The sequence below is a fragment of the Nomascus leucogenys genome, chromosome 12 (assembly GCF_006542625.1).
Source record: "Nomascus leucogenys isolate Asia chromosome 12, Asia_NLE_v1, whole genome shotgun sequence".
In the NCBI taxonomy this organism is placed as follows: domain Eukaryota; kingdom Metazoa; phylum Chordata; class Mammalia; order Primates; family Hylobatidae; genus Nomascus; species Nomascus leucogenys.
Genome location: NC_044392.1, coordinates 62,147,141 through 62,172,914, shown reverse-complemented (window position 1 = coordinate 62,172,914; position 25,774 = coordinate 62,147,141). Strand labels below are relative to the sequence as shown.

Sequence of the window (25,774 nt, the reverse complement as noted above, 5' to 3'; positions counted from 1 at the left end):
TTTGTTTTGTTTTGTTTTGTTTGTTTGTTCTGTTGTGTTTTTTTTTTTTTTTTTTTGAGACAGAGTCTCACTCTGTCGCCCAGGCTGGAGTGCAATGGCACAATCTCGGCTCACCACAACCACCGCCTCCCGGGTTCAAGCAATTCTCCTGCCTCAGCCTCCCAAGGAGCTGGGACTACAGGTGCATGCCAACAGGCCCGGCTAAATTTTTTGTATTTTTAGTAGAGACGGGGTTTCACCATGTTGGCCAGGCTGGTCTCGAAGTCCTGACCTCGTGATCTGCCTGCCTTGGCCACCCAAACTGCTGGGAATACAGGCGTGAGCCACTGCACCCGGCCTATCATGGATATATTTATGCTGCCTGCCTAACCTTCATTCCCTCTTCTGATAATAGAACTTGAATTTTCCTTTAGGAAACTACCCCTCCCCAGTTTTCAGTTCCCATGCTTCCACTAGAGCTGATTGTACCTTTAGATTAAGGAAATGACCTATAACTGGGGCTGTTTTCAGTTGGTATATTGGCATGGTCACACCAGATGTATAGGTCTGACCTCATTCCTGATTGGACAGTGTCCACATGTAATAAGTGTTAAATATTAGGGCATGACACTATCCTGCCTAATCAGAACATTGACTATACTGGCAATAATTGGTTCGGGTATGGGCAAACGAACCAAGTCAAGACAATCAGACCCAGTTGGCACTAGTCATCACAGTGTGGCTTGAAAACCAATAAAGAGTTATTTTTTTCCATCATAAGTCTGAACTCACATGATAAAAACCTGCCTATGAATGAGTTAACACAGAGTGAGACTAACCTGAGAGACATGAAATGAGAATTTAGGTTCTGATTACATTATTTGGACCATTGTTACAAGCCAGTAAATTCCCCTTTACTGCTTAAGTCAGCTTAAGTTAGGTTTTCTGTCACTTGTAACTAAAGGATTTCTGAGCAATTAAAGTTTCCCACCAACAGTTGACAGCTTCCACTCTTGTCACTCTATAATTCATTCTGTATGTAGCAGCCAGCATGATCGTTTTATACTTTTCTGTGAAGCATGTTTAAAAATAAATAGGAAACAGAGCATGTAACATCTCTGCCTAAAACCCTTTTATGGATTCCCATTACACTTAGAATAAACTAAACTACTTACCATGCATGACCCGTAAAAATCTAACTGCTCCTCCCTGATCTTTCCAGCTTCGCCTTACTCCTGTCTCCTCTTTACTTGCTACACTCCATCTAAGATGGCTTCCCTGTGAGTTTCTACAATACACCAAAATCTCATACCTCAGAGATTTTGTTCCCTCTATCTGAAATACTCTTCTCTGGACCCTTTGGCTGGCTGGCTGCTCCTTCATGTTTTGGGTTCAATTGTCACTTCCTTAAAAAGGATTTCTTGGGCCGGGCGCAGTGGCTCACGCCTGTAAACCCAGCACTTTGGGAGGCCAAGGTGGGTGGATCATAAGGTCAGGAGATCAAGACCATCCTGGCCAACACGGTGAAACCTCGTCTCTACTAAAAATATAAAAATTAGCTGGGCATAGTGGTGTGTGCCTGTCATCCCAGCACTCGGGAGGCTGAGGCAGGAGAACCGCTTGAACGTGGGAGGGGGAGGTTGCAGTGAGCCGAGATTGCGTCGTTGCACTCCAGCCTGGGCGACAGAGCTAGACTCCGTCTCAAAAAAAAAAAAGGGGGGGTTTCTTGGACTACTCATTCTAAAGTGGATCCCCTTTGTTATCCTCTCATGGTTACCCTTTTATTTTCCTTCATAGCATTTATCATGTGTTATTAAGTATATATTTGTGAATATGGTCAACCAAATTTTGTTTAATGTTGTTTGTTTAATGTTGGAATCCCTCACCAAACTTACATTCCACAAAGGCAGAGCCCATATCTGTTCTGTTCACCATCATATACCAAGTGCCTTACAGAATGCCTGGAGCATAGTAGACACTCAACAAATATTCATTGAATGAATGAATGAATGACACTAGGCTTAGATACTAGCTTAAAATAACAGACGAAGAATCCTAATTTCATTAAAAGTAGGACCAGCTTTACAGACCAGTGGGAGATCCAGGCTACAGGGAGAACACATGGAATTCCAGAATCATGAACCATCTGGAAGGAGCTGAGGACACATATGAAGTACAGTCTAAAGCTTCAGGATCAATTTTGGGAGCCAGATGTTCTTCATTTAAGGGCAAAAGACCAGAGGATCAAGGTAACTGAAAAATACAGCACAGCCTAGATCCAGAGTGAACTGGGAGCTCTTACTTAGAAATAAGACTCTATCTCTGAAAGTTCCACTGTATCTTCAAAGCTGTGCCAACCTAAATCTACCTGAAGTTTCTGTTTCTTTATTTGATATTCTAGGCAGAGTTAGAGCTAGAGAAAGAAAACTGTTTTCTGAGTTAGGTGGATCAAACCAATCTTTGGTTGACCATTTAAGTCACTCATTTCTTTGCACGTGGCTATTTTATTTCCCGTTTCCTACCATAATTTCCATTTGAAATGTTTAAATTCTCTTTTGACTCTCTTTAGGAGAAAAGGTATATTTTCCAACTACAGCCATCATGAGTTCATGTCAGAGATCAGCTATAATGGCAATGATAGCAAACTAGCTCAAGAACCTGGAGCTTTTGGGTAGGGAGAGAGAATGAAAACCCAAAAGGAAACCTTCTTTCTTAGACTATACCTTAAATCAGATTTTCTCAGTGCTTTTTGTCTCTCCCTATAGTACCAGTTTAATGTCAAATAACTGGTCTTTCAGTGATTAACCAAATGTATCAAAAAATTTTTTAAGTATATCACCATGGTTCTTTTTTTTTTTTTTTTTTTTTTTTTTGAGACAGAGTCTCGCTCTGTTGCCCAGGCTGGAGTTCAGTGGCACAATCTTGGCTCACTGCAACCTCCACATCCCGAATTCAAGCAATCCTCCTGCCTCAGTCTCCCGAATAGCTGGGACTACAGGCGCACGACACCACACCTGGCTAATTTTTGTATTTTTAGTAGAGACGGGGTTACGCTATGTTGGCCAGGCTGGTCTCGAACTTCTGACCTTGTGATCCACCTGCCTTGGCCTCCCAAAGTGCTGGGATTACAGGCGTGAGCCACCACGCCCGGCCATCACCATGGTTTTTATATTTTATATTTGTAAATAAGATTTCTAAGATAATTTTCCACAGTTTCAGGACTCAGTGGATTTTATTTTCATTACAATATAGCAAAAATAGTAAGCAACAGACTTTTATTGCTAATAATAGTAAAAATGGAAATGTGTCAATGCTTTGCGTATTTCATGAAGTCAACACATTTGTTCACAATATGCTTTGCTGTGACTATTTTCAAAGAAAATACATCTGAGGTTAGACTGCTGGAAATTTTAAATAATCTAATTGTATGACAGCATCTTAGGATGGGTAGAAAGTACCAAACATTGGGCGGGTGCAGTGGCTTATGCTTGTAATCCCAGCACTTTGGGAGGCCAAGGCAGGAGGATCACTTGAGCCCCGGAGTTCGAGACCAACCTGGGCAATATGGTGAAACCCCATCTCTGCTATTAAAATAAATTTAAAAAAATATTTAAATTTTTTTTAAATGCCATTGTACTAATTATTATTCTTGTGTATTAAACAGAAGACTTCTCATCGCCTATTCCCTGCCCAATATTAGCATTGTGAAGCCTAGCAAAAAAAAAAAAAAAAAAAAAAAAAAAAAAAAAAAAAAAGGGGCCTATGGGTGATTGTTCTGATTCATAGGACCCTAGGGAGTCTCTGTTTAGGAATAATATTGTTAATCTTTTCACAATATTGGTTGGTTATATAAAGAAAAATTACAAAGTTGAGAAAATGATATTTTTAAACGTAAGTACCAACTTACTCTTTTTCATGTTTCGCAAAATTTTCAAACTCTACAAAAGTAAAGAAATAGAAAATGTTAGTTTTTTTTCCTGTGAAACTTGAAATACTTTAATCAGGTAGAAATATAGACTTAAGTGAAAAGAATTAATTTCCTTAAAAATAGCCATGAAAATGTACGAAGTTGTTTTTCCATCTTGCCATTTTTAGTTCAGTGCAAAACCTCCACTTGATTTTATCTTGCTGTTTATATCACCCACACAAGTATCACACTACATATTTTGAAATAATAGTATCAGAGGCTGAGCGCAGCGGCTCACACCTGTAATCCCGGCACTTTGAGAGGCCAAGGCAGGAGGATTGTTTGAGCTCAGGAGTTCCGGACCATCTTGGACAACATAGCAAGACCCCTATCTCTACAAAAAGTAAAAAAAAAATTAGCTGAGTGTGGTAGCAGCTACTGGGGAGGCTGAGGCAGGAGGTCTGCTTGATCCCAGGAGTTCAAGGCTACAGTGAGCTCTGATCCCACCACTGCGTTCCAGGCTGGGTGACAGAGTGAGAACATGTCTTTTAAAAAAGATTAATAAATTTTGTTATTGTTGTTGTTGTTGTTGTTGAGATAGAGTCTTGCTCTGTCGCCCAGGCTGGAGTGCAGTGGTGTGATCTCAGCTCATTGCAACCTCCGCCTCCCGGGTTCAAGCGATCCTTCTGCCTCAGCCTCCTGAGTAGCTGGGACTACAGGCACCTGCCACCATGCCTGGCTAATTTTTTGTATTTTTAGTAGAGACAGGGTTTCACCATATTGGCCAGGCTGGTCTCAAACCCCTGACCTCGTGATCCACCTGCCTTGGCCTTCCAAAGTGCTGGGATTACAGGTGTGAGCCACCACACCCAGCCAATAAATTTTTTTTTTAATTATGCTATCAGAGTATTGATGGGGAGCAGTGGGATGCTGGCAAGGTGGCTCATGCCTGTAATTCTAGCACTTTGGGAGGCTCAAGTGGGAGGTTCCCTTGAGGCCAGGGAGTTCAAGACCAGACTGGGCAACATGGTGAAACCCCATCTCTACCAAAATTTTTAAAAAGCCAGGCATGGTGGTGCAGACCTGTGTTCCCAGTCACTCGAAAGGCTGATGCAGGAGGATCACTTGAGCCCAGGAGGTCAAGGCTGCAGTCAGCCATATTTATGCCACTGCACTCTAGCATGGGCAACAGAGCAAGACCCTGTCTAAAAAAGAAAGAAAGAAAGAGAGAGAGAGAGGAAGGGAAGTGAAGGGAGAAGTGAAGGGAGAAGGGAAGGGAAGGGAAGGGAGGGGAGGGGAGGGGGGAGGGGAGGGGAGGGGGGGAGAGGGGAAGGGAGGGGGGGAGAGGGGAAGCGGGGGGAGAGGGGAAGGGAGGGGGAAGGGGATGGGAGGGGGGAGGGGGAGAGGAGGGGGGAGGGGAGGGGGAGGGGAGGGGAGAGGAGGGACAGGACTCAGAGGGGTAGAGGGGATGAAATTCCCACTTCTCTCCTTTATTAGGACCATTTCAGAATCCACAATGGCTTCTGAATATATCCATGATACACAGCCATTTCCATTCTAGCCAAGAATTTTTGCCAGTCATATTCTATATTCAATTTACTAAGGCTGGCTTCCATACTGTTAGCCATACTTCTTTCCTCCACTTGTATGGTGGAGTTTCTAATTTATCTCTTCAAGGAAACTACCCAAATTTCTTCTTTACTCCACATTTCTTCAGCATGTATGTTTTTAATCTGCTTCATGGCATTTTATTCTTCTTGATAATTTTCATGTTTCTCAAAGGTATTCTGTTCCAGCAGATTAACTATACTATTTTCAAGGGCAAATAGTTATCCTTTATGACATTTCTGTTTTCCTAACACCTAACAGAAATGTGCTCTTCCATGGAATAGATATTTAATAAATTATTTATTTGTAACATTTTTAGTTTTTTTTTTAAATAGATGATTTATTTACAAGTCGGGAAATCCTAGTAAAAATGCTCCCATCCTTGTCTTCAATCTACTACCCAGTTTCTAATGCTCCTCCTGTAGATAACCACTGTTAGTTTTTTATCCTCTGTAGTTAGTATCCTTTCAGAGTTACTTATGAATATATAAGTAAATACACATATGTATTTTTTATATTCCTTTTTCATATTTTTTCATATTCCTTTTTAAGTCAAAGTTAATAAATTATACATAAATATATTGAGAAAGTCCTAATTCTTTTTTAGCTGCACAGTATTCCATTTGTATGGATATAACATGATTTATGATTTATTTAATCAGTTCCCCTAACAATTAACACTATTAATTATGTTGTTTCCAGTCATCTGCTCTTACAGATAATGCTGCAATGAATACTTGGTATACATGTCATTTCATGTGTATGCAAGCATATTTGTAGGATAAATTTCACTTCTAGTGGCTCACACCTGTAATCCCAGCACTTTGGGAGGCCAAGGCAGGAGGATCACTTGAGTCCAGAAGTTGGCAACATAGGGAGACCCCATCTCTAATTTTTTAAAAAAAATTGTAAAAAGAAGTTGTACCACTTGACATTCTCACCAACAACATTGAGTGTGCTTATTTCCCCATAGCCTCCCTAACAGACAGTGTAATCAAACTTTTGGAATTTACCATTCTGATAGATGAAAAGCAATATGTCACTGTGGTTTTAATTTGTAATTTTTTCACTATGAATGAGATTGAACATATCAAATGTATAAAGGGCATACCATGCTCATTTATTTTCTTCAAACCATCTGATCACCTATTTTTGCCCATTTTTATTTGGAGGTTATTATTTTCTATGAATTTCTAACAGTTCTTTATATATTAGAGTAATAACCCCCTTGGCTGTGGTGCCAGTTGCAGATTTTTTTTCCTCCAATTTGCTCTTTTTCTTTTGATTTTTAAGGTGATTGTTTTACCATGCATAAATTTTCTCTTTTATTTAGCTGAATTTATCTATCTCTTTTCTTATGGCCTCCAGATTTTGAGTCAGTTATAAAGGTCATTCACACTCCCAGGTTATAAAAGAGTCTTTCCAAGTTTCTTTAGGTCTTCTATGGATTGAGGTTTTTGTTTTTGTTTTTTTAACATTTTAATCATTTAGCCACTTAGAATTTATCTGGTATAGATGTAAGGAATAGACTTTGCTTTTCTTCAGGTGGTTATCTATTTGATCCAACAACAGTTATTAAACCATCCATCTTTATCCCCTGATTTTGAGACACCACCTTCATTATATACTAAATTTCTACATATATTTGGATCTATTTCAGAACTTTCCCTTTTACTCTGCTCGTATATGTTTCTTTTTATACACTAATATGCCATTTTATATTTATATTTAAATTTTTGAGATGATGTCTCACTCTGTCACCCAGGCTGGAGTACAGTACAGTGGCACAATCTCTGCAGTCTCCACCTTCCAGTCTCGACCAGTCCTCCCACCTCAGCCTTCTGAGTAGCTGGGACCACAGGCGTACACCACCATGCCCAGCTTATTTTTTGTATTTTTGGTAGAGACAGGGTTTTGCCATGTTGCCCAGGCTGGTCTCGAATCCTGAGCTCAAGTGATCCGCCCGCCTTGGCCTCCCAAAGGCTGGGATTACAGGCATGAGCCACCATGCTGGGCCTATCATGCCATTTTAATTGAGGCTTTGCCATATTCAAATATCTGCTAAGGTGACTCTCTTTCATTGCTTTTCATTTATTTTTATTTTTAAAAATTATTTTAGAAAGACATTTATCTAAACTATTTTTATTTATTATTTATTTGCAGGTTTCTGACTATTCCTGCTTCCCCCTACTCCCATATGAACTTTGAATTCAGTTTATCTAGTTCCAGAAATAAACAAGTTGATAGTTTCATTGGGCATCTTTTACATTTATAAATCAATCTTAGGGAGAAGTGGATTTTTTTTCTTCATTTATTTTTATTTTTATTTTTTAATTTTTATTTTAGGTTCAGGGGTATGTGTGCCAGTTTGTTATATAGCTAAACTGCGTGTCACAAGGGTTTGCTGTACAGATAATTTTGTCACCCAGGTAATAAGCATAGTACCCAATAGGTATTTTTTCTGGTCCTCTCCCTCTGACAAATGCCTCTTTAAGTTGTATTTTTTCTTCTTTTTGGTTTCCTTCTATTAATTTTGACTGTTATAATATCAACAATTAGTTTTAGTAAATATATTTAATCTAATTTTCCATCTTAATGCTGGGGAGGGGGAAACTTTCAGTAAGGGAAAGCTTCTGGCATGTTTCCCAAAACTCTTATATTCTTTACCTTACTCCTTGTGAAACTTTTTCCAGGAGTCTTCAGTATCTGTTTTGAAGATGTTGAATTTTCCATGGTGTCAGGATAGCTAGTAGAATATGTTTCTATAGATTGGGCCTGCATACCTTAAAAGAAAAAAAAAGGAGAAAAACATGTTCCATTGCATACCTTCTTAAGCCTTCATGTTACATATAATAAATTGTTAGCTTGGCTTTTTTAGGCATTATTTTGACTATATATTAAGGGCTTTTAAAATGTATTCTTTTGTGTAATCATTTTTGTACCTTTCCATTTAGGTCCTACTTTATTGTTAATCTTTTAACATTTTCATTTTTACGATTTTTTTGAGAGAAAGTGCTACCACTTACAATCTTCATCGGCAAGAAAGAAAGACTCTAGAGTTCTTTCTGGGAGAGGAGGTGGAGGAGAAGAACGATCTTGACGTAGTTCTGTGATAAGAAAGTATACAATAAACCAGAGAAATCCATCAATTAAAAGTCATAAGTCAACACCCTTTTTCTCTTTGTATAATTTTTTAATCAATCAATCTTAACCGACAATCACCAAATAAAATATTATCTGAAAAATGACTGGAGCCTCAAGAACTTTGTTTTTCTACCTCGTTAGCCAATGAGCCTATAATTCATCAAAAATGTATAGCTCACTTCAGAAGTATTCTCCCAAAGACACTGAAACCGAATATAATCAAGCTTCTAGATCTAACAACCATTTTGCATGAAATATTGGGGATAGAGGAACATGTTAAATAAAACCATTGTGATACAATTAGCCAAATCTAGAATGTTAAGCAGTCTTTTAAGACAAATGACCCACTCTCTTCAACAAATAAATGATGTGAAAAGTATAGAAAGGAGAACGGTTATATATTTTAAAAGAAAATATTAAAAAAAGGGAGAACTGTTACAGATTTCAAAAGACAGATTTAAGAAGACAAACATATAAACCAAATGAAATGTTTAGATTTTGTTTGAATCCAGATTTGAATAAGCCAGCTGTAAAAAGACATTTTTCAGACAATTGAAAACTGAACAGTCTGGATATTAGTTACTATTAAGGAATTATTATTAATTTTATTGGTGTGATAAGGTAGGTTTTAAATGTGTGTTTGAAATTTTCCATGATGAAGATTTTCAGTAATGGACATATTTTCCCATGATGTAAATTTCTAAAGATACAGATGGTATTCTACTGACATAAGCATTTCATTATATGGTGCTGAGTATTATTATTAATTCCTTTTGAAAATGAAAATGCAGTAAAGTACAAGAGGTTCACATGTCATTGGTCATTGGGTTTGTTTAGTCCTTAGAATTTGTCTTATCAATAAATTGTCTTATTTCTTACACGCTGGGTAATACACGCAAGTGTAGTACTTATTTCTAGCACCTAATAAAATAACTGGCATACAGTAGGCATTTAATAAATACTTAATAACAACTCTGAAGTAGTTCATCATCTTCCAGTTTGCTGTTAGGGAATACTCTGAAAACTAAAGTTGTTCGTTAACAGTATTCTAGTAAATATTTCCCTAAAATTCCATTTCATCTTAATACTCCCCTAACAAAGAACCCATAATGCCTGTTACTTACTACATTAAATCTAAATTCCTCTGCCTAACTTTGGGTGTATGTGGTAAAATACACATAAGATTTGCCATTAGTGACATTTAGCACATTCACAGTATTGTACAACCATCACCACTATTTAGTTCCAGAATAATTTTTATCACCCTAGAAGGAAACTCTGCACCCATTAAGTCATCACTCCCTGCTTTCCTCTTTCCCCCAGCCCCTGGCAGTCACTAATCTGCTTCTATCTTTATGGATCTGTCTATTCTGGATATTTCATGTGACTAGCTTTTTTAAGTCCTTCAGAATCTTGCCCCACATCTTATTTACTCAAATTTTTGTTCTGTGTTTCACAAACTAGAATATCTATTGCAATAAAAAATAACCTACTCACCATTTCTCCATACACATCATGCTCGTTTCTACCTTTGAGTCATTGGTAGGCTGATCCCTGCTGCTGGAATTCCCTCCTTTTTTCTCTCTGTCTATACAAATTATTTAAAGTTCTTTCTTCCACTCAGCGAAACCTTTCCTAACCACTCCAGTAATGCCATCCTGTTTTCCCAGACTCCTGGTGATTACAGTCAGTGCCACACAGATTATCACTTAGTGATTCCATGTGAGTATTAATTTTATCTACTCTATTTGAATATAAGCATTAAGTAGTACTCTTTCTCATACATCCTGCCTATTCTAACCCTGTGTAAGGTGCACAGAAGTTGCTTAGTAAAATGCTTATTTAATGATTAATAAAAATTATAATTGATAATATTTAATGAGGACTTATTTGACAAGTACTGGGCTAAAAGCTTTATGACATTATCGTATTTAATCCTCAAAAATTATCTAAGGGATTCTATTATTCTCCTTTTATAAATGAGAAAAATAGATGGAGAAAGTATGTAATTTAACCAAGTTTATGCATGTTGATAATTCTTCATAGACCAGGGATTTGACTTAAAGCCTATCTGACTCTAAAGCCCTTGTTTTTGTTGTCATGTTTTGTTTTGTTTTGTTTTTGAGATGGAGTCTCGCTCTGTCACCCAGGCTGGAGTGCAGTGGTGCAATCTTGGCTCACTGCAACCTCCACCTCCCAGGTTCAAGCGATTCTCCTGCCTCAGCCTCCCCAGTAGCTGGGACTGCAGGCGCCCACCACCACACCCAGCTAATTTTTGTATTTTTAGTAGAGACAGGGTTTCACCATGTTGGCCAGGATGGTCTCGGTCTCTTGACCTCGTGATCCGCCAGCTTAGGCCTCCCAATGTGCTGGGATTACAGGCGTGAGCCACTGCGCCTGGCTTGTTGTCATGTTTTTTAGAGACAGCATCTTGCTCTGTCATACAGGCTGGGTGCAGTGGTGCCATTATAGCTCACTGCAGCCTCAAATTACTGGCAAAGCCCATGTTTTTGAACCTTTATATTATTGGTATATGTATTTGAATAATATGACAATATGAATAAATATGTTAAAGGCAACTACCACTTGTGATAATGTAAACAAAGTACCTGGAAGTGCCCAATAAATGTTAGTTTTTGTTCTTCAATGCATAAAACAGGCAAAGCTTAGGCAAGTACTCGAGAGGCAACAGCAAATTAAAGAATTAAGTGGCCAGAAATAATTTTTTGAATCACACTGTTAACAGTGGGAAAATCTCTATAGTGGAAAAGCTGCAAAGTTTTAAAAGATTCTCTCTGAAATATTTTTTAAATGGTTATATATTAAGGAGCAGAATTCTAAAATCCTGTCTTCACCTTGCTCTTAACAAAATTTCTAGTCTGGGAAAGCCAGAAATAAATCAATAAATACTGGAAGTTATTATGGGAACCAAGTAACTTCCTGACGTGAATTACTCTAAACTTAACGAACCATTCTTCCAATCTTAGGGCTAAATGTCATCTAAAGCCAAGAGAAATTTTTACCTGATTTAGGACTTTGGAGTTTTACACTCTAAAAGAAAAAAAGAAAGGAAAAGTGAAAGAAGAATATGTATACAAATTATACAAACTCAAAGCAAAAAATGGCATTTTTGAAATTATATTTAATATAGCTGTAGAGATAATTATGAAATGTAGACCCTATTTTTCCTAATTTGTAAGTGTGCTGAATTATGAAATGGCATCTTTCACTCTTACAATGATTTTTATATCCCATGGCAATTAGTCTTAAATTGATCCCCTTCTGACTTATTTCTGTCCCACCTGAAACATTTCCCTGAAAATTTAATGAGATAAGTTGCAGAAATTGAAGTTACTTCATAACATTGGAAAGAGTGATTGTTCTTTCCTCTGGGAGTTGTTAAGATAAATATATGTGCCTATTAATGACAATAATAATTACTAGTACATTAGAATTATAATTTAAAAGGCAGAGAATATTTGCCTATCAGCATTGCAATTGTAGGTACTTTAAAATGTTTATTTTTCCAATCTCTCAAATTTTAAGAGAATTGGTTCACAGAATATATAGAAATGCATAACATTTTTAGATACACTTCTATTTTTCCTCCAGAAGCAGGGCACACCTACTTTCAATAATTAGTTTCTGTTTAATCCACAACCCCCCCGCCACCACTGACTTTACCATCAACCACACTGTTCCAAAAGGTTTATCTTAAGTAATATGCACACCTGTCATTCTCTATAACATATTATCACAGCTAACATGATACAGCCTACCAAATGACTACAGTGAACAAGCTTCCTACTTAAGTATGAAACATTTACTTTTGCCTTAACTATCCTTCAAGAATCAGCTCAAATGTTTCCTCTTTCACTAAATCTTCCTTGATCACTTCCAACTGGAGGCATCTCCTACACTTGAAATTCTTTATCTTTCATATGACATTGATCATATTTGCTTTGTTATAATAAATATAGGCAAAAATAAAGGTTTGTACACATCCTATATCTCTACTACTAGACAAGAAGCTTCTTACAGGCAAGAATTGTGTCTTATACATCCTTTTTATCCCAACATCCTCTAGCACATTGTTTTATATTTAGTATGTGCTTAGGATTTATTGAATGATGGGTGTTAAAACCACAAGGAGTAGAACTGTAGTCTATTGAATCTAAATGAGTAGAGTCATTAAAAAATTATTGACCTTGCTTGGTCTAAGTCTCACAGAGTCATCAAATTTCTTTGGTTCAGATGTTCCACCCCATTCCAGTGATGTTCCAACTTTTACCTTCACAGCTGAGGATAAGGATTTGGGAACATTTGGTGAGAATTCTCCTGGAAGAAAGTGAATATGGTTCAGTTCTTAGGAGTAGTATTCTTTTAGACATCAAATGTTGCTCAGCAAATAGTACATAAAATATCGAAAGGACCTGAGAAGTAATCTAGTTAATTCACACTTCATTTTATTTTTTGAGACAGGGTCTTGCTCTGTCACCCAGACTGGAGTGCAGTGGCACAATCATGGCTTACTGCAGCCCCCAACTCCTGGGCTCAAGTGATCTTCTCGCCCCCACCATCCAAGTAGTTGGGACTACACATGCATGCTGCCATTGCTCTGCTAAATTAAACAAAAATTTTTTTTTAGAGATGAGGTCTCACTATGTTGCACAGGCTAGTCTTGAACTCCTGGCCTCAATGAACTCCTCAAACTCAAGGCTCACACATCAGCCTCCCAAAGTGCTGGAATTAAAGGCATGAGCCACCATGCCCGACCTACATTTTATTTTATACTTACTGAACTGTACTTACCAACATCCTCAACCACAATAAATGATTCAGGTGTCCGTACAGGAAGTGGAGGGGGGATTTCATCATCTATTCTTGGAGCAGTTGCTATCCAAAATGTCAGAAATATTGTAACAATTGTTAATTAGAACAATCCAAAGGAAATTCTTATACTCTAATATTAAATATAAATTTACCATAATTTATATTTAAATTCCGTTGAAGCAACATTATCAGTAAAGTTGGCACTTGTTCATTCAAGGAAAAAGCAAAATAAATTCTCTTAAGGTACAAACCCAGGAGGTTTTTGCTTATTCTTTAACATTTATTGTTTGTTTTAAAAGCTCAAAAGTAGGGCTGGGCACGGTGGCTCACGCCTGTAATCCCAGCACTTTGGGAGGCCGAGGCGGGCAGATCACAAGGTCAGGAGATGGAGACCATCCTGGCTAACATGGTGAAACCCCATCTCTACTAAAAATACAAAACATTAGCCGGGCGTGGTGGCGGGCGCCTGTAGTCCCAGCTACTCGGGAGGCTCAGGCGGGAGAATGGCGTGAACCCGGCAGGCGGAGCTTGCAGTGAGCCGAGATTGCACCACTGCACTCCAGCCTGGGTGGCAGCAGGAGACTCCGTCTCAAAAAATAATAATAATAAAAAATAAATACATAAAAGCTCAAAAGTATTTTGATTGAGTCACGGTGTATCAGTTAACATAAAATATTATGTTAATTTTGGAAACTTGACTTATCTTTTACATAACTCCTTTTGTTTTACATAGACTATATAATAAAGCATTATAAAGTGCTTTGATATGTAAAAGGTTCAGTTATACATTAGGTAAAATTATAAAGATTTCAGTATCTCTTCATTCTATACAAAATCCAAGAATATGGGTATTTTTCCATTTTACAAAACAACAGTATAGGATAGTCTGTATTTCTATACAAACATTCAGAGTTTTTATTAAACATTTTAAATGCTATTACAAGAAACTGCCACCAGATGGCACATGACGATATTGTTACAATCCCTGAAAATAAGGGTTTGTTTGTATTTATTAATTTTTTTTTGAGACGGAGTCTCGCTCTGTTTTTTAATGATGCAGATGCTCAGAGAAGTTTAAGGTATTTTGAGTATCTAAGAAAAGAAAATACATTTAAATGGTTAAAAATGTATAAAATAATGTAATCACAGAAGGAACTTCTTAGATCCAGATATTTTTGCAACAAAGCTACAAATGATCTACACAACTATTTATTAAGAAACTCTACAATAAATAATGTTATAGAGCAAAAGTTTTCTCCACCTCCTATCTATCTCCACCTCCTATCCTATAAAGCACATAAAGAATGTGCTTTATGAATTATTTGATGATATACCTAAGGGAGTTAAACTTGTTCTTTGCTTTCCCTCATCATCTTCCACATCAAATTATTGTCATCCTCTGTAACAGGAGGCTCATTTCTACTTTTAAACTAATCAGTAAAACAGAACAATATGTGTTATATGCAAAAATACAGAATTATAAAAGAGATAAAACATGAAAATAAAGGTATACATAAGATAAAATTTTTACACAAAATACTAAACATGTATTGTCATCTACGAAATTACTACAAAAGAGCAAGAAATCAGGTTCTCCCAACTCCTGCAGGAAGAGAATTGAATTTTTAGCAATATGTTCAACTCATTTTAGCCACATAATTGTGCAACAAAAATTCTGGATGCTATTGATCAAATTTTTTTCTGCTCTTCCTTTGGAAGCTGCTTCTATATGTTGAGAGTAAATTCTGAAGCTAGGTGTGGTGGCTTGCACCTGTAATCCCAGCACTTTTGGAGGCCAAGGTGGGAGGATTGCTTGAGGCCAGATTTTCGAGACCAGGCTGGGCAACATAGCAAGACCCCATTTCTAAAAAAAAAAAAAATTAGCCAGGCATGGGCGTGTCCCTGTGGTCCCAGCTACTTGGGAGGCTGATGTGGGAGGATTGGTTGAGCCCAGGACATCAAGGCTGCAATGAGCAATGTTCACACCACTGCACTCCAGCATGGGCAACATAGTGAGATTCTGTTTCAAAAAATATTTTTAAGAAACAGTATATTGTGGGCCTTTGATATACATTTCTAGAAATGAGACGTGCCTTTTTTAGAAGCACTCCTGCTGGTACAGATCCTGTACCAGATCTTGATTGCCTCCATTGTTGCCTGTTTCATGGGATATTATGTTTGATGTTGCTATTTTCAACTTATTATAGCATTAAAACACTCCTGGAATGTATTTATTTGAGGAGTAGCAGGAAGAAGAAAGAGAAGGAAGCAGGCTAGGCGTGGTGGCTCATGCCTGTAATCTCAGCACTTTGGGAGGCCAAGGCAGGCAGATCATGGAGTCAAGAGATCAAGACCATCCTGGCCAACATGGTGAAACTCCATCTCTGCTAAAAATACAAAAATTAGCCGGGCGTGGTGGTGCGCTCCTGTAATCCCAGCTACTCAGGAGGCTGAGGCAGGAGAATTGCTTGAACCCTGGAGGCGGAGGTTGCATTGAGCCGAGATTGCACCACTGTACTCCAGCCTGGGTGACAGAGCGAGACTCCATCTCAAAAAAAATAAAAAAAAAAGAAAGAGAAGAAGCAGAGGAGAAGAGGGAAGAGGAGAAGAAACCAAATATTCTATAGAAACAAAGTGAAATCTAAAATTCTATGCAAACTTTAAAAAATAACTTACCTAGTACAGCTGACTCTTGGTTCAATAGTGGGGAAATATTGGTTGGAGAATTCAGTGATAAAGAATCATGTGAATTGTAATAAGGGAAGAGGGATGTAGAGGATGTTGGCAACAAAGAAGAAGGAAAAACAGTTCCATCTTGCTTCTCAGGTAAATCAAGAGACATCTTAGAACTGGTACCACTTGGAGGCCATGATGATAAATAAGGATCTTCCACTAAAGGTATGTAAGAATATACACCAAGAGCACTAGAGTCATGGTGCTTTACATTAGAGGCATTACATATTTGGTGTTTAGAGTCATACGGCAGTGAATAATTCAGTTCTGCTGAAGAAACATGCATTACTTTTTGAGCCTGCATCTCTACAAAACAAGAATCATGTGGTTGAGATTCCAAATAAGAAAAGTTTTCCTTGCTGTACACCTCCTTGGTTTCTCTCTGCTGTATCAATTCAAAAGGAGTTGATTTGGTCCGTGTTATTGGCACCTTTGAATTAAAATATCTTCCTGCTGCATTTACAGGTTTAGAATTAGAACATCCCTCAAACAAAAGAGAGCCCAAATCCAAACTTTTATGCTTCTGAAGAGGTTCCCCAACTGTTGGAAATGCCTTTGTCTGCCGTTTCATGGTTGTGTCAGCATTTTTGTCAAAACTGTAATTTAGCTCCAGAAAGTCAAAAGAAGTGCTTGATTTAGCAGGGTGCAAAACTAGCTCTTCCTTTGCACTTATTTCAGAAGTCCTAAAGTCAAAGGAAGAAGATTCTTTGTTTTCCATTTTTGTCCTTTGTTGGTTCATCATTTTTGCTGCTTTTATGGTACTAAAACAAAAAGAAAGCGTAATGATGACACTATACCCCAAACAGGCCTCTTCCTAGCATCACAATTATGTATAAGCATGAGATTCATCTCCCAGACACAATTAGTCAACGTTTAGATATATAAAATTGTACTCACCTTTTTGGTAATTTAGGAGAATAAGAGTCTGCTTGGAGAGTGTGATTTTGCTCAGGAATAGAATACTTTGCTTGACTCTTTAAAAGAAATAAGTCAGAGGCTGGTTTTCAGTGAAGCAATGTCAATAAGATACTTTAACATTTAGAAGGCTGAAAAGTAATTTTTCAGGAAATAAAAAGATTTAAAATAATTCATGAAAGGGTCAGATTAGCTTCCAAAATATTGAACTCAGCAAGAACTTGTTCATATACTGAGATGGCCAGAATAAAGGATTAATAGTGTTATAGAAATTAGAAAGGATTTGTGTATATCATCTTTTCAAATGTGGGAGTTTTAAAAATGTTCTTTGGTGGGTAACTTTAGTCTCAAAAACACTCTGCCTTTAGAAATTTCAGCATCTCAGCCCTTTAGAGGTACTTATTAGGTCTCTGGACCTATTTCATCTTGTTCTACTCTTTTCCTCCTCGCTATGCTCTAGGTATACTGGTTTTCTTGCCATTACTTTAGCATGCCAAACTTATTTCCAAGTCAAGGCTTTTACACTTACTATTCCCCCTGATTAATATATTTTTGCTCCAAATTTTGCATGGCTGGCTCCTTCTAAGTAATTAGATCTCTACTTAACTGTCATCTGCATAAGGAAACCTTCCCTGACTACCCAGCCTAAAATCACACTTCTTCCCCTGTCCAGCCACGCTCAATCTTCTTCTTTTTTAAGAGACAGGGCCTCGCTATATTGCCCAGTCTGGCCTCAAACTCCCGGGCTCAAGCAGTCCTCCTACCTCAGCCTCCCAAGTAGCTGGGACACTACAGGTGTGTACCACAGTGCCTGGCTTCAATCTTTTTTTTTTTTTTTAATTAAGTTAGGGTCTTATTCTGTTATCCAGGCTGGAGTGCAGTGGCACAAACATGGCTCACTGCAGTGTCGACCTCCTGGGTTCAAGTGCTCTCGCCTCAGCTTCCCAATCCTTATTTTTTATAGCAATTATCATATCATGAAATGTGTTATTGTGGTTCATAGAATCTTAGAATACCATTGATTATAAAATATATCTTCATTTCAGAGATGTTAAAATCCATTTTGAACATCTCAATTGATGCAGAAAAAGCATTTGACAAAATTCATGTTAAAATCACTTAACAAAATAGGAATATAAGGAAATGTTCTCAACATGATAGAGGCCATATATGAAAACCCATAACTAACATCATATCCATACGTGAAAGACTTAAAGCTTTTCCCCTAAGATCAAAAACAAGACAAGAATGCCAACTTTTACCACTTCTATTCAACATACTACTAAAGTTCTAGCCAAAGTAATTTTTTAAATTAGTTTTGTTCTTAGGCAAGAAAAAAAAAGCATTCAAACTGGAAAAAAAGGCTGCACACAGTGGCTCATGCCTGTAATCCCAGCACTTTGGGAGGCCAAGGTGGGTGGATCCCTTGAGGTCAGGAGTTCGAAACCAGCCTGGCCAACATGGTGAAAGCCCATCTCTACTAAAAATATAAAAATTAGCCGGGCATGAGGTGCACACCTGTAATCCCAGCTATTCGGGAGGCTGAAGCAGGAGACTTTCTTGAGCACAGGAGGCGGAGGTTGAAGTGAGCCGAGATCATGCCATTGCATTCCAGCCTGGGCGACAGAGTGAGATTCTATCTCAAAAAAAAAAAAAAAAATTGGAAAAAAAGGAAGTAAAATTATCTCTATTCTCAGATGACATGATTTTATATATGGAATTCCACAAAAAATCTGCTAGAGCTAATAAACAAATTCAAAGTTGCAGGATGTAAAATGAACACATAAAACGAGTTGCATTTCTATACATTAGCAATGAACAATCTGAAAAGAACATTAAGGAAACAGTTATATTTATAATGGCATCAGAAAGAATAAAATACTTAGGAGTAGATTTAACCAAGGAGGCAAAAAACTTGTATACTGAAAACTACAAAGCTTTGCTGAAAGAAATTAAACAAGATATAAATAAATAGACATTCAAAGTGATCTACAAGTGCAATGCAATTCTTATCAAAAACCCAATGGCATTTTTACATAATTTGTTTAAAAACCAGACTAAAATTCATGGATTTCAAGGGGCACTGAATAGTCAAAACAATCTTGAAAAAGAAGAGCAAAGTTGAATGACACACTACCTGATTTCAAAAATTGCTACAGAGCTACAGTAATTAAAACAGTGTGGTACTGACATAGTATAGACTAAAGACCAATGGAATAGAAGAGCTTTGAAAAAAACATTTACATATGGTGGGCAATTGATTTTTGACAAAAGTGCCAAGACAATTCAATGGAGAAAGGAGAGTGTTTTCAATAAATGATTCTGGGAAAAACTGAATATACACATGCAAAAGAATGAAGTTGAGGCTGTATGCGGTGGCTCATGCCTGTAATCCCAGCACTTTGGGAGGCCGAGGCAGGCGGATCACCTGAGGTTGGGAGTTTGAGATCAGCCTGAACCAACATGGAGAAACCCTGTCTCTACTAAAAATACAAAATTAGCCAGGCACGGTGGCGCATGCCTGTAATCCCGGCTACTCAGGAGGCTGAGGCAGGAGAATCACTTGAACCCGGGAGGTGGAGGTTCCGGTGAGCCGAGATCACACCATTGCACTCCACCCTGGGCAGCAAGAACAAAACTCCGTCTCAAAGAAAAAAAAAAAGAGAGAGAGAGAATGAAGTTGGACCCTTATCTTATGATACAGAAATTAACTCAAAAATTGATCAAATACCTAAACATAAGAAGTAAAATGTAAAACTCTTATAAGAAAATGGGCAAGCTTCATGACATTGGATTTGGCAATGATTTATTGGATAGGACACCAAAGGCACAAACAACAAAAGAATAATAGGAAAATTGGACTTCATTGAGATTTAAGACTTTTACACACCAAAGGACACAAAGGCAAAAAGGCAACCCATTGACTGAATGGAAGACAGTATTTGCAAATCACATATCTGATACGAGATCAATATCCAGAATATATAGAGAACTCCTAAAACTCAACAACATGTAAACAACTCAATTTTTTTTTTTTTTTTTTTTTTTGGTGGAGGGAGACAGAGTCTCAATCTGTCACCCAGGCTAGAGTGCAGTGGTGCGATCTCGGCTCACTGCAACCTCTGCCTCCTGGGTTCCAGCAATTCTCCTGCATCAGCCTCCCGAGTACCTGGGATTACAGGCACACGCCACACCCAGCTAATTTTTGTCTTTGTAGGAGAGACGGGATTTCACCATGTTGGCCAGGCTGATCTCAAACTCCTGACCTCAAGTGATCTGCCCGCCTCGGCCTCCCAAAGTGCTGGGATTACAGGCGTGAGCCACTGCATACAGCCTCAATTAAAAAATGAGCAAAATCTGGGCACCGTGGCTCATGCTTGTAGTCTCAGCTACTGGGGAGTTTGAGGTGGGAGGATTCCTTGAGGCCAGGAGTTCAAGACTAGCCTGGGCAACATAATGAGACCCTGTCTCTAAAAAAAAAAGTTAAAAAAAAAAATTAGCTTGGTGTGGTAGTGCATACCTATAGTTTCAGCTACTCAGGAGCTGAGGTGGGAGGATCACTTAAGGCCCAGGAGTTTGAGGCTTCAGTGAGCCATGATGGTGCCACTGGACTCCAGCCTGAATGACAGAGCAAGACCCTGACTAAAAAAAAAGTGGGAGTGTGTGGGGGAAGGTCAAGACTTGAAGAGACGTTTTTCCAAAGAGGATATACGAATGGCCAATAAGACCACAGAAAGGTGTTTAATCATTAGGAAAAAATAAATCAAAATCACAATGAGATACCACTTCACACCTAATTAGGATGGCTGCCATCAAAAAAACAAAATAGGCCAGGCGTGGTGGCTCACGCCTGTAATCCCAGCACTTTGGGAGGCTGAGGCCGGCGGATCACGAGGTCAAGAGATTGAGACCATCCTGGCCAACATGGTGAAACCCCGTCTCTACTAAAAATACAAAAATTATCTGAGCGTGGTGGCATGTGCCTGTAATCCCAGCTACTCGGGAGGCTGAGGCAGGAGAATCACTTGAACCTGGGAGGCAGAGGTTGCATAGAGCTGAGATTGCGCCACTGCACTCCAGCCTGGCAACAGAGCGAGACTCCGTTCAAAAAACAAACAAACAAACAAACAAAAAACAGAAAATAAAAAGTGTTGGCCAGGATGTAGAGAAATTGGAATCCTTGCGTACTGTTGGTGGGAATGTAAAATGGCACAGCTGCTATGGAAAACAGTATGGCTGTTCTAAAAGAAAACCAAACATAGAATTACCACATGTAATTCCACTTCTGGGTTATACCCAAAGTAATTAAAAGCAGGGATACAAATATATATTTGTATACCTGTGGTCATCACAGCATTACAGCAGCCAAAAGGTGGAATGAACTCAAGTATCCATTGATGGATGAAAGGATAAAATGTGTGCATGTGTGTGTGGTGTGTGTGTGTGTATAAATATATACAATGGAATATTATTCAGCCTTAATGAGTAAGAAAATTCTGACACGTTACAACATGGATGAACCTTGAGGACATTACGCTAAGTGAAATAAGCCAGACACAAAAGGACAAATACTATATGATTCCACCCACATCAGGTACCTAGAGTAGTCAAATTCATAGAGACAGAAAGTAGAATGATAGTTGCCAGGGGCCAGTGGGAGGGGAGAATAGGGAGTTATTGTTTCATGGATACAGAGTGTCTGTTTAGAATAATGAAAGTTCCAGAAACAGTGATAGTCACTCAACATTGTGAATATACTTAATGCCACTGTATTGTACACTTAAAAATGGCTAAAATAGTAAATTAAAATGATATATTGTACAACAATAAAAATACTAATTGGAAAGTACCTCTTCCTTTTCTATTTCCTAGTATAGACTGTATAAAATTGGTGTTAATTCTTCCTCAACCATTTGATAGAATTCTCTAGTGAAACTATGTGGGCCTGAGATTTCTTTTTTGGGAGTTTTAAAATTACAAATTCAATTTTTCTAATCACTAAGGGGCTACTCAAATTATCTATGTCATGCGGAGTAAATTGTGGTAGATTGTGTTTGAGAAAATAATCCATTCTGGGCCGGGTGTGGTGACTCACGCCTGTAATCCTAGCACTTTGTGGGGCCAAGGCAGGAAAATCCCTTGAGCCCAGGAGTTCAAGACCAGCCTGGGCAACATAGCGCCTATTTCATTCCTGATATTGGTAATTTTTATTTTCTCCCTTTTTATCTGTGTCAGTTTTTAAAAAGGTTTTTCAATTTCATTGATCTTGTTAAAGAACAAATTTTTTTTTTTATCTTTTAAAAAAACCAGGCTGGATGCCTTGGCTCATGCCTGTAATCCCAGCACTTTGGGAGGCCGAGGCAAGCAGATAGTCAGGAGTTCAAGACCAGCCTGGCCAACATGGCAAAACCCCGTCTCTACAAAAATAGAAAAATTAGCTGGGCATGTTGGCACATACCTGTAGTCCCAGCTATTTGGGAGGCTAAGGCAGGAGAATTGCTTGAACCTGGGAGGCGGAAGTTGCAGTGAGCCAAGATCGTGCCACTACACTCCAGCCTGGGTGATAGAGTGAAACTCTGTCTCAAAAAAACAAAAACAAACAAAAAACCAATTCTGATTTTTCTCTATTATTGTTTCCAATTTCATTGATTTCTGCTCTTTATTTCTTTTTCTATATTCTTGGAGTGACAGATTATTGAGACCTATACTGTTTTCTAATGGATGCACTTAGTGCTATAAAGGTCCCTCTCAGTACTGCTATAGCTTCTGTCTCATAAATTTTCATATGTTGTATTTTCATTTTTGTTTAATTCAGTGTGTTTATTTCCTTTGAGACTTTCTCCTTGACCCAGTAGATTATTTAGAAAAGTGTGGTTTGATTTCCAAGGATTTGGATACTTTTCCGTTACCTTTCCATTACTGATTTTTTTAATTAATTAATTAATTTATTTTTGAGACAGGGTCTTGCTCTGTCACCCAGGCTGGAGTGCAGTGGCACAATCACAGTTGACTGCAGCCTTGACCTCCCAGGCTCAAGCAATCCTCCCACCTCAGCCCCCTGAGTAGCTGGGACTACAGGCACATGCCATCACACCTGGCTGAGTTTTTAACTTTTGTAGAGATGGGGGTCCCCCTGTGTTACCCAGGATCATTTTGAACTCCTGGCCTCAAGGAATCCTCCCACCTTGGCCTCTCAAAGTGCTAGGATTACAGGCAAGAGCCACCATGCCCGGTCTCTGTTACTGATTTCTAATTTGATTCTATTGTGGTCAGAAAATATATTCTGTATAATTTCTGTTTTGTTTTGTTTTGTTTTGTTTTTGAGACGGCGTCTCTCTCTGTCGCCCAGGCTGGAGTGCAGTGGCGCAATCTCGGCTCACGGCAAGCTCCGCCTTCCGGGTTCACGCCATTCTGCCTCAGCCTTTCCAAGTAGCTGGGACTACAGGCGCCCGCCACCACGCCCGGCTAATTTTTTTGTGTATTTTTAGTAGAGACGGCGTTTCACCGTGGTCTCGATCTCCTGACCTCGTGATCCGCCCGCCTCGGCCTCCCAAAGTGCTGGGATTACAAGCATGAGCCACCGCGCCCGGCCTGTTTTGTTGTTGTTGTTGTTGTTTTGTTTGGTTTGGTTGTTTGTTTGTTTTGAGACAGAGTCTCGCTTTGTTGGCCAGGCTGGAGTGCAGTGATGCTATGTTGGCTCACTGCAACCTCCGCCTACCAGGTTCAAGCGATTCTCCTTCCTCAGCCTCCCAGGTAACTGGGATTACAGGTGCCCACCACCACACCTGGCTAATTTTTGTATATTTAGTAGAGATGGGGTTTGGCCAGGCTGGCCAGGCTGGTCTCAAATTCCTGACCTCATGTGATCTGTCTGCCTTGGCCTCCCAAAGTGCTGGGATTACAGGTGTGAGCCACCGCTCCCAGCTTAATTTCAATTTAAAAAAATTTTTCAAATTTTTCAGATTTTTATGGCTCAGGATATACTCTATCTTGATATATAGTTTCCATAAGCACTTTAAAAGAATGTTTATTCTTATTAGGTAGAGTGTTCTGTAAGTGTCAACTAGATTTTGTCAGTTAGTGGTGTTGAGTTCACCTATTTCCTTGCTGGTTTTCTGTCTAGTTCTATCAAAATTGTTGAAAGAAGAATATTGAAGTCTCTGGCTATGACTGTGAATCATCTGTTTCTCTCCTTTAAGTTCTATGAGTTTTTCTTCACATATTTTGCAACTTCATTGTTTGGTCTATATACATTTAGGACTATTATGTCTTACTGGCAGATTGACCCTTTTATCATTATCTTTCCCTATCTCTGATAACTCTTTGCTCTGAAGTCTAATTTATCTGATATTAACATAGCCACTCCTGCTTTCCTTTGATTCATGTTTACATGATATATCTTTTTTCCATTCCTTTGTTTTTAGCCCTCTTATATATTTGAAGTGAGTTTCTCATAGACAACATATAGTTGAATTGTTTTTTAATTCTCTATGCCAATCTGGCAATTCACTCTACCACCAGTAAATATTGGTGTATTTAGGCTTATATGTTTAATGTAATTATTAATATGGTCAGGTTTCATTCTGCTATTTTATTTTTTGTTTTCTCTTTATTCTTTGTGTTTCTCATTGATCTTTTCTTTTTCCTGATGTTTTCTCTTTCCTGAATTTTTTAGAATTCCATTTTGATTTACCTATAGTGTGTTTTATTATATCTCTTTGTATAGCCTTTTTTAGTCATGGCTCTAGATATAGATATAGATATATGGTATCACACTGTACTGGTGTTATCATTTTACCAGTCCAAGTGTGGAAGCCTTACCTTCCTTTATGTTTCTTACCATCCTCCTGTTATAATCATTTAAAATATTTCCTTTAATATGTTTAGAACAACATCAGTCAGTGTTATATTTTTGCTTCAATTGTAAAACATCATTTATAAAACTCAAGAGGAGAAGGAAAGTTTATTATATTTACCCACATTTATTATGTTCTTTCTTCCTTCTTTCATCATTCCCTTTTGGTTTAGAAAGCTTCCATTGCCATTTTTTTAGGGTAGGTCTACTGGTAACAGATTATCTTAGTTTTTCTTCATCTGAGAATGTCTTGATTTCCCCTTCAGCCCTGAAGGATGTTTTCACTGGGTGTAAAACTCTCGATTGACAGTTATTTTCTTTCAGCACTTGGAAAATATTGTGCCACTTCCTTCTGACCTCTGTGATTCCTAATGCAAAATCTGCTGTCATTCTAATTGTTTTCCTCCTACAGTTAAGGTGTCATCTTTTTCTGGCTGATTTCTAAAACTTTTTTGTTGTTTTTTGTTTTCAGGAATTTCATTATGATGTATCTTCCAGTACTTTTTCAGCCCTGCCCTTTTTCTTTTCTTTCTGGGGTTTTGATGACACAATGCTAGTTTTTTTTTTTTTGTTTTGTTTTTGTCCCTTAGTTCCCTGCAGCTCTGTTTATTTTTTTCAGTCTATTTTAACACTGTTGCTCAGACTGGACAATTTCTTTTTTTTTATTATTATACTTTAGGTTTTAGGGTACATGTGCACAATGTGCAGGTTTGCAATTGCTATTGTTCTGCTTTTCAATTCATTAATTCTTTTTTTCATACCCTCTATTCTGCTGTTGAACCCATCTATTTTGCTTCAGT

The 25,774-nt window shown here is 38.2% G+C and overlaps 1 protein-coding gene across 5 annotated transcripts in view; it reads right to left on the bottom strand.

The window, feature by feature from the left end:
* Positions 1 to 25,774, bottom strand: part of PTPN22 (protein tyrosine phosphatase non-receptor type 22) — a 59,140-nt gene that overhangs the window by 7,503 nt on the left and 25,863 nt on the right. For 4 of the 5 annotated variants that reach the window (XM_003268000.2, XM_004089981.1, XM_003267999.3 and 1 more), the window contains 8 exons: positions 17,102 to 17,178; positions 16,148 to 16,965; positions 13,451 to 13,534; positions 12,846 to 12,976; positions 11,662 to 11,689; positions 8,521 to 8,601; positions 8,162 to 8,277; positions 3,887 to 3,917 (listed from right to left, as the gene is read on the bottom strand). In XM_003268000.2, the coding sequence (XP_003268048.1) occupies positions 3,887 to 3,917; positions 8,162 to 8,277; positions 8,521 to 8,601; positions 11,662 to 11,689; positions 12,846 to 12,976; positions 13,451 to 13,534; positions 16,148 to 16,965; positions 17,102 to 17,178 (1,366 nt within the window). The remainder of the gene's footprint in view (positions 1 to 3,886; positions 3,918 to 8,161; positions 8,278 to 8,520; positions 8,602 to 11,661; positions 11,690 to 12,845; positions 12,977 to 13,450; positions 13,535 to 16,147; positions 16,966 to 17,101; positions 17,179 to 25,774) is intronic. The other variant, XM_003268001.2, reaches the window with a different exon arrangement.